Source organism: Rattus norvegicus, chromosome 10 (genome assembly GCF_036323735.1).
Source record: "Rattus norvegicus strain BN/NHsdMcwi chromosome 10, GRCr8, whole genome shotgun sequence".
Classification (NCBI taxonomy): Eukaryota; Metazoa; Chordata; class Mammalia; order Rodentia; family Muridae; genus Rattus; species Rattus norvegicus.
The window spans coordinates 53,205,345-53,215,409 of record NC_086028.1 but is presented as its reverse complement, the minus strand read 5'-3'; the positions used below and the strand labels follow the sequence as shown (position 1 = coordinate 53,215,409).

The 10,065-nt window shown below is 44.1% G+C and overlaps 1 protein-coding gene across 12 annotated transcripts in view; it reads right to left on the bottom strand.

The window, feature by feature from the left end:
* The window catches only part of Stx8 (syntaxin 8), a 239,341-nt gene that overhangs the window by 178,503 nt on the left and 50,773 nt on the right, over positions 1-10,065 (bottom strand). For all 12 annotated transcript variants that reach the window (XM_063269743.1, XM_017597495.3, XM_063269744.1 and 9 more), the window contains one exon: positions 9,536-9,628. In XM_063269743.1, coding sequence (XP_063125813.1) covers positions 9,536-9,628 — 93 coding nt within the window. The remainder of the gene's footprint in view (positions 1-9,535; positions 9,629-10,065) is intronic.

Sequence of the window (10,065 nt, the reverse complement as noted above, 5' to 3'; positions counted from 1 at the left end):
CTGACAAAGGACACCAGTCACACTGGATTAGGGCCCAGCCAAGTGACCTCATTCTAACTTAATTACCCCTTTAAAAAGCCTCTTTCCAAATACAGTTACGTTCTTGGGGGTAGGCTGTCAGGACACCAACGCATGAATGGGGCAAAGCATAATTCAGCCCACAACAGCATGAAAGAAAAAGTCTGAGATGAACAACACAAAACGTGCCAAGAAAAAGCAGGAAGGATATAAGGAATAGAAGAAAAGTAAGTTAGTACCATTCAAAGGTTTTCAAAAAAAAAAAAAAAAAGTCGCATAACCAGAAAAACATACTTCTGTGGAAAAAAGCAACCACAAATATTAAAGCTTTTTAATGTTGAAAACCACAGCAGCCCTACCCCAAATACAGTGATGCAGACAGACAGACAGACAGACAGACAGACACACACACACACACACACACACACACACACACACACACACACACCAGTTAGGAGAGCCATGGATGAGGACAAAAGCGTTAGTAAATCTACATAAAATGCTGGCCAGATAAAGTCGGGCTTCTGTTTGAAAAATGAGGACTCTGAAGTGAAGCTGAAAATGTCTACACTTGATTTATTCAGAGATACTTATTTGCTTTAGAGTTTTTAAGAAAAATAAAATACAAACTTAGGTATGCATGCTAAAATGTTGTGGACCAAGGTGGGTGGTCTGACTTGAGTATCCCACTCTTGGGTGGGGACGGAAGAAATTAGTATTCCATAAAACTGCCATTCCCAGCTTCTAGATTTATCTGGAAGGCCCACTCCCATCTGCTCACAGGCCTGGGAAGCCCAGCCTCGTTCACGCCCTGCCCCTGCCTGGGTGTGCATACACTTGGTGCTGAGGCCCCCATCTGGTTGAGGTAACTCAGGACCAGGGGGCTTCTAGACCCCACTGGCAAGGATTAGAGTCCCTTGGTTGTTTCCAAACTCAGCTAAGAATCGAAGGACTGTTTTAGAAACTGTTTCACCTAACATTTCTGTATGTCAAATGTGATTTATAAAAGGCCATTGATTTGAAGAAGGGACCAAACCAACACAGTTGTTCAAGTATTGTGAATGCATGAGAAGGCACAGGCGCAGACGTTCAGTCACAGGAGCAGACAGAGCTTTAGTCACTCTAGCAGACACCTGCCTCAAACAAGGCAAGTCAATCAACTGCCTGGGCCTCACTCCTGTTCTCTATCCACAAATGCTGCCTGTCCATGTTGTAGCCCAGTTCTTCAACTAGAACACCTTGCCCCTGTTTATAGATTCATTAATTAAAGCCAGTTTAGAATCTGAACTAGATTGTTGTTCGGTTTTTTGTTTGTTTGTTTATTTGTTTGTATTTCCAGACACGGTTTCTCTGTATAGTCCTGGCTGGCCTTGAACTCAGAGACCCACTTGTCTCTGCCTCCTGAGTGCTGGGATTAAAGGTGTGCCCCACCACCTCCCTGGTTTTACTTATTACCAGAGGACAGCAGTACCTTCCTCATAGGCATGGTAGCCTGTATCTGGAGTGCCAATTATTCAGGAGGCCGAGGGGGTCTGACTGTCTTTAGAAAAGGGAGTGGGGAGGTACACCCATTCACCTGGTCTACGTTTTTTTAACCAAAGACCTATGAAGGCAAAAAAGAACAGTGGGCGATCCCTGTAGGCTGTAAATGTGAGCACCGCACATTGACCTGCTTCATGTTCTTAACACAGTGAAACAGGTCCTAGGAACCTCTTGATATATGCAGGCAGACACTGAAGACTGGCTACCTCACTCAAGATCACAGCTAGTGAGTCTGAGAGTCTCAACACTATGGAGTACAACTGCTGTGATATACAGTGGGTTATACTTCTCCATGGCTGCATGGGGCAGCTGATCAGTGTGGCCAGTGAGGCAGGGAGCAAGCTGACTTGTCACTTTTAGGGTAGAGCATGTAATTACAGTGACAAATGCCCAACTCTCTTACTTCCTGGTATAGTATCAACAGGGTCTGTTTCAACAGACGCTGTCTGACAGCAGTCAGCCAATCAACACTAGCACAAGCCCGGAGAACTGAAGCAAACCTTCCAGGAACTACCTGCTATATTTTGCGGTCATATGGAAAAACAAAACTTTTTATTTGGAACGATTTTTAAAACTGCTTGTTTCCAACTACATTTCTATGTGAGATGTACTTCATTTACAGCATCCAAAATGATGCATTACAATGAGCCAAATTCAGAAACATATACAAGAATCCAGCCAGCTTCACTACTCCAGACACAAACGCCTATAAAACTATAGGGCAAGGTGATTCCACGAATGTCTTTGAAAAAGTTTCTTTCTATAAGTTTGTTTGTATGAACAGATATGCTTATTAGTTTTAAACTTATATTTATTAAATTTACATTTTATATGTAAACTTACTAATTTTTACATGTCTCATAATTTTAAATGCAGTAGCAAAAGAAGTAGGAAAAAAACCCTTTCAGGATTTCACAAAAAATTTTAAGAACATAAAGGGTCCTAAACCACAAAGTTTGAGAGCTAGTTACTACGTAAAGGTAACTAAAAGTCAAGTCTGTGGAGTGATACTATTAGCTGGGGGAGCCTAAAATAAAATGTACCAAATGACAGAGATACCGAACAAAGCCAAGTTTGTTTGTTTGTGTGTGTGTGTGTGTGTGTGTGTGTGTGTGTGTGATAACCTTCCGTCACATTTTATAAAAAAGAATTGACTCCAACAGGAAGTTGCTATTCAGAAACACTGAAGGACATTTCATTTACATTCTCAGAGGATAACTCTTCACATTTTAGAAAGTCATAATGACATAAAAATAATTAATTTTAATTAATGACATAATAAATAATTAATAAGCCCAATCAAATAACTATACGTAAGCCCCTGCACATATCATGGCACATGTATGGAGGTCAAAGGACACTCCCTTAAGTCAGTTCTCTCCTGCCATCTTGTGGGACCCAGGGACTAAAAGAAGGTTGCTTCAGGCCTGCAAGCCAGCGCCTTGTCTTCTGATCCACCCAGCAGCCCCCGCTCGTCTTTCACCAGTTGGCTTTTCTTCTGCTGTTGCTCAGACAAGCTCACAGAATAGGGAATTTTTACACTGTGTGAAATCCCTAGTTTCAAACACTCATAAGCTTTATCTCTAGCACAACAAAGAAATAGATAGCTTAGGAGGATAGGAGGTGTTTCTCTAAAGATGAGCATAAAGAAAATTGACTGACAAATTTTGGAAGGATCTGACACTAGGGCTGGGGAGATGATTCAGTGGTTAAGAGCATGGTCTGCTCTCCCAGAAAACCTGGATTCAGTTCCCAGCACTTACACAATGGCTTACAGCCATCCATGACTCCATTCTAGAGGACTTAATGCCTCTTCTGCCATCTACAGGCTCTTGTATGTAATACATCTATATAAATGCAACCATACTCACAAAATACATCTATTTTTCAAAAACCCGAACACTGGGTAGTAGATAGAAGAGGTTCCACTTCTCATAGACCTCACCAGAACAAAACTAACTACAATCAAAGCTTAAGGAAAGACCTAAAGAGATTGCGGACCTTCTGGTACAGTTGACTTGAACAACTTCCTCCTGTAAATCATGCTTTGAAAAAAATCAGACCAAGGGGCTAGAGAGATGACTCGGGGGCTAAGAGCACTGATTGCTCTTGCAGAGGGCCCCGGTTCCGTTCCCAGCACCCATGTGTTGGCTCATAAGCATCCTTAACTCCAGATCCTGGGACTCAAATACCACACTCTGACCTCTGAGCGACAGACACACATGTGGCACACATACAGGCATGCAGTCAAAACACTCAAAATAATCTGAAAAGAAGTTGTGTCTTGTTTTAAAGAAAGAAGTCATCATCTCAAAGGGTCAGACAGTATAGACTTACAGCTAAACACGAATGTTACAGTGTAAATGTGGCTAATCTGAATTATGTGGCAACTGACAGACAGACACGGTTGTTACGCAAATTTCTTTCCTGTTGCTGCTCCAACAGTAGTAGAGACAGAGGCTGAAATCAGTTTCACTAGTTTTGAAGTCAAGATTTTCCTCCAGAGTTTTGAGGGGAGACAATTTTCTGCCTTTCCTAGCTTACAGGGCCCTCTTTGTAGCCCTTTCTTTTCATGTAGCCCCTTCGGCTCTCTTCAGAGAAGATACCATCTTGTCTCAGACATTGCATATCAAATCTCCCTGTGCCTCACCTTTTCTTTCAGTGGTACTAGACATGAATTTAGGGCCTACTGCCTGCTACACACCCAGCCCCTGCTTCTCTTTTGTATGGATACCTGTAACTGCATCTAGGTCTACCTGCATAATCCCAGATACTCGTCCTGTCCTGACTGACTCAACTTGACACACCGGTAAGGTTCCCTTTGTCCCTATAAGGCAACATTTCAGTGATGGAGATTTGCCTGTCTTGCAGGCTTTGGGGGAGGTAACCACACAGTTTTATTCTCACTTTTCACAGTGAAAATTCAGCCAGGAATTCTAACCAATCAGTAAGTGCTGGTCCACTGAAGTGCATGAAGTCCTGAGAACACCGTGCCCTTCAGTGAACGATCGTATTTCGAGCTCCCTGAAGAACTTGTTGGTTTCTTTGCCCCCAGAATTGGTGCTAGGAAGACAAGTGTCCTTCCCTGCCACCCTGCTCTCCCATTCCCGACATACAACAAACCAGTGACATATAGGTTCCCATCACTGGGATTTCCCCTTCCCTGCTACTCTTTCCTTTATTAGGCCTGGCCATTGTGCATGAGCAAGTCACTGGCCTTGGCCGGATGCTCTGCGTTCTCTCTGGTAAGGATAAAAACAGAATTCCTAAATGGAAGATAATTTGATCCTCTGGTTCTGTGGTTATGTTCTAAGTACAGTGCATTTATTAGTAAGGTTTCCTTTCCTCCAAAACAGTCTGGCTGGTCATTCTTCTAGCCTGTTGCTTCACTAAGGAAAATCAAAACAATGATTCTGTGGCTCCATAAATCATATGGAGATATTTACAAAATACCCGTGCCCATGGCCCTGATTTCTCTGACACACATGAGTCACAGTGCGGATCCCAGGGGGCTGCAGGCCTGATCCACCTACAGATACCTCCAACCTTGGTTCCGTGTAGCAGAAGAAATGGAGGCTGACTGTAATCCTGTCGGGGCAGGTTTTGTATTGTTTTTAGCCTGAGAATGTCAGTTCTTGTGAGAGAAAACGGCTGAGTCTACTCTACCTCGGAGGAGAAAACAACACATCAGAAAACCACCCATGTAAATAACTGCTGGCTCCCTGGGAGGTCACCGCAGAGAAACCCAGCTTCTGTTGGCAGCACATGGAAAAGCACTCCGTGTTCGTCTAGATACGCAGGCATCCATCTGAGTGTGGGGTGCTGATGGGGGTGTGAAGTTGGGGGGATGCAAAGATGCGGGGCAAACTATGTGACACAGAGAGAAAGAACTGTCAGTGACATAGCCTCTGTGTGACACGTGTGACTGTGAAGGTTCTGACACGCGTCACGTGAGATGTGGGAGGCGGTGTGACAGTGTAGTAGTACTAACTCCATCTTCTCAGTGCAGCCGGCACGGGCGTGCACTCGACCTGATCTCTGCTGGACATTCAGATTTACTTGGTGTAAAGTTCTATGGTGGACAGCAGAACGGCTCATCAAGGCTGCAGGAGAAACTGAACCTTCCAATAGGTTGGCCTTAAGGGGAGTTCCCCCATCTGGGTGGGTGCAGTGTAAGCATAAGGGTCTTCAAATGTGGAGGGGAGGCAGCACTAGACACAGTAGTGATACAGTATTGTTGTTGGCTTGGAACCTGGAAGGGACCATAAGCCAAGGAATGTGGGTGGCCACTAGAAGCTGGAAAAGGCAAGGAAACCAATCCATCCCTAGAGCCTTCAGAAAGGAATGTTGATCCCTTGTTGATATATTGGTTTTCACCCAGCAAGACGCAAGTCAGACTTGCATGCTACTGAACCGTAAGACACTATGTCTGTGTTATTTTAAGCCTCTACTTTTGTGATAATATCGTAACAGTAATCGGGCGCTAATGCAGACACAGCCTAGGCTTTAAGGAGTGTTAAAGTTCCACAAGTAACTCTAATTTGCAGCAAAGTCTGGTAGCCACCAAACTAAAGACAAAGGCATGCTGGTGCACTTGTGTGTGCTGGGAAACACGCAGCAAATTTACCTGAGAAAGCAGTAAGTCTCACATGAAACCTCAGTCGTGTGCCCACAGACACTGTGGACTGCATATACCACAGGAAGACATGCTCATCAGAGCCCCCCTGCCCCAAACAGGCAAATTTCCTTGAGATAAAAATAAACTGCAGGATCGATCCATCCTTATCACCCTGTACAAAGCTTAAGTCCAAGTGGATCAAGGACCTCCACATCAAACCAGACACACTCAAACTAATAGAAGAAAAACTAGGGAAGCATCTGGAACACATGGGCACTGGAAAAAATTTCCTGAACAAAACACCAATGGCTTATGCTCTAAGATCAAGAATCGACAAATGGGATCTCATAAAACTGCAAAGCTTCTGTAAGGCAAAGGACACTGTGGTTAGGACAAAACGGCAACCAACAGATTGGGAAAAGATCTTTACCAATCCTACAACAGATAGAGGCCTTATTTCCAAAATATACAAAGAACTCAAGAAGTTAGACCGCAGGGAAACAAATAACCCTATTAAAAAATGGGGTTCAGAGCTAAACAAAGAATTCACAGCTGAGGAATGCCGAATGGCTGAGAAACACCTAAAGAAATGTTCAACATCTTTAGTCATAAGGGAAATGCAAATCAAAACAACCCTGAGATTTCACCTCACACCAGTGCGATTGGCTAAGATCAAAAACTCAGGTGACAGCAGATGCTGGCGAGGATGTGGAGAAAGAGGAACACTCCTCCATTGTTGGTGGGATTGCAGACTGGTAAAACCATTCTGGAAATCAGTCTGGAGGTTCCTCAGAAAATTGGACATTGAACTGCCTGAGGATCCAGCTATACCTCTCTTGGGCATATACCCAAAAGATGCCTCAACATATAAAAGAGACACGTGCTCCACTATGTTCATCGCAGCCTTATTTATAATAGCCAGAAGCTGGAAAGAACCCAGATGCCCTTCAACAGAGGAATGGATACAGAAAATGTGGTACATCTACACAATGGAATATTACTCAGCTATCAAAAACAACGAGTTTATGAAATTCGTAGGCAAATGGTTGGAACTGGAAAATATCATCCTGAGTGAGCTAACCCAATCACAGAAAGACATACATGGTATGCACTCATTGATAAGTGGCTATTAGCCCAAATGCTTGAATTACCCTAGATCCCTAGAACAAACGAAACTCAAGACGGATGATCAAAATGTGAATGCTTCACTCCTTCTTTAAATGAGGAAAAAGAATACCCTTGGCAGGGAAGGGAGAGGCAAAGATTAAAACAGAGACTGAAGGAACACCCATTCAGAGCCTGCCCCACATGTGGCCCATACACATACAGCCACCCAATTAGACAAGATGGATGAAGCAAAGAAGTGCAGACCGACAGGAGCCGGATGTAGATCGCTCCTGAGAGACACAGCCAGAATACAGCAAATACAGAGGCGAATGCCAGCAGCAAACCACTGAACTGAGAATAGGTCCCCCGTTGAAGGAATCAGAGAAAGAACTGGAAGAGCTTGAAGGGGCTTGAGACCCCATATGTACAACAATGTCAAGCAACCAGAGCTTCCAGGGACTAAGCCACTACCTAAAGACTATACATGGACTGACCCTGGACTCTGACCTCATAGGTAGCAATGAATATCCTAGTAAGAGCACCAGTGGAAGGGGAAGCCCTGGGTCCTGCTAAGACTGAACCCCCAGTGAACTAGACTATGGGGGGGAGGGCGGCAATGGGGGGAGGGTTGGGAGGGGAACACCCATAAGGAAGGGGAGGGGGGGATGTTTGCCCGGAAAACGGGAAAGGGAATAACACTCGAAATGTATATAAGAAATACTCAAGTTAATAAAAAAAAATCAAAAAAATAAAAAATAAACTGCAGATAGCCACAGTTTTTTAAGTAAAGCGTATTATCTTACTAATATTGTCTCACGGTGAAGGGATTGAGCAATCCTGGATCTAACACAAATCCATAAGTGGTCTATTCCTAGCACTAGAAGGAACACATTGTCCCCTCAGTGTGAAGTCCCTGCAAGCCGCCTTAGGACTGTACAGACAGAGGTTCTCTATTGCTTATGAGTTTATTTGCATGCGACAGATGCTCAACAGCTGGATTTGTTTATTTATGATAGAGAAATGGACTGAAACCATGGGAACAATGACCACATTCCTCTTCAGGATCAAGGAGGGGAGTGCCTGTTGTAAGGTTTTGGCAAGTGCAGCCTCCTGCAGAGAGACTCCATCCACTACCAGGACTTCTACACACACCGACACATGATGTTAACTTACCTCAGAAGTCACCCCACTATGGTACTTATGGTCCCCAAAGCTGACATTCAGAACATTTCACAGCTCTTTTGCCTCCCTGCCCTGCCTTCTTTGGTGAGGAAGATGATACAACAGAAAAGGAACCATGTCAGAAAACAGGTTCAGTTCCACCTTTTAGAAAAGATACAGCACTCAGAGGTCTCTCTGCACCTCTGAGCCCCATTCCTAGCAGTGACATCACCTTCCTGTCCTCATGCAGAATACACAATATGTGGACAAGAGTGCTCAGATGTAACGAAGGCCAGGGCACCACAGCTACGCTACAGTGTCTCCAACTTCTTGTCTCGTCTTCTCTCTAAGACACTACTACAGACTCGACGTTTCCATTTGGATCTCTCATTGGCATCTCTGGTTGGATGCATCTAATCTGGACTTACAGTCGTCACTCACGAACCACCAAGGCCTCTGGATTTCTCTTGACTGGACCAGGGTGAGAGTTCCGGTTGTTTCCCACATGTACCCGCCTCTGCTCCTGCTGTTACTCTTGGTCAAGCCAAGCACAAAAGCCTCTAAGTCCTAAGGCTCCAGACCACAGTAGCCTACAAGTTCCTCCTTCTTCAGACTGTTTCCATCCCATAGCCTGATCATTTATGATGAAAGATGAGCAAATTCCACCGGATGCAGAGATGAGATGAGGCCCACACAGCTTTCTTATGTTTTGTATCAAGGTACCAAATGCTAAGTTCTTGGAATAAATAGATCATAACTTATTTGTCAAAATAGTAGGGCCAGCTACGGTCCATAAATGCCTGTAATCCCAGCTACAGAAGAGAGCAATGCAAATCCAAAGCTAGCCTAATCTGCATAGTGAGTTCAAGACCACCAGGGCTATAAAACCAAAATTAATGAAAGCAGTCACCGAGGACTGGAAAGGTTTTAGTGACGTTTCTTCACACAAACCACCACAGACGCAATAAGCCACTGCAGACCACCGACCGCAAGCCCGCCAGGCCACATAATCGAAGCTGACAGAGCGAACCCATGAGCCTGCGGTACTTAGACCAGGGACACGCTGATGGAGCGCAGACTCAGTCTTACCGTTCTGTTCGTCCAGTTCATTCCCAATCTCCTGGCCCATTTGCTTTTGGCGACTTATGATAGAGGAAAGGGCATCAAGACCTGCGTCCTGTTCTGAAAGAAAAGGAAAAACAACTGACTAAAAGTCAACGGAAACACTTTGAAGCTAATATAAGTTCATATATACACATACATATTGACAGACAGACACACGTACACACACACACACACACACACACACACACACACACACACACACACACACACACACAAAGGGGCTATCTCTCCAGGCAACTAATATAGCCAACATACGACAAAAGTGGCACTGGTGGCATTACTGGAACAACAACTTAAATACTTCATGCCTCAGACTGAAATGATTTCCTGATATTAATTACTCAAATATGAAGTAAATTTTATTAAATTTGGCTACACTAACATTTAACCCTCTAGTATATAATACAAACAGAACATGTATAAATCAACAGTAACAGGGCTCACATGCACACAGGTACACATGTGTTGGAGTCAGAGGATATCTTACAGAGTTG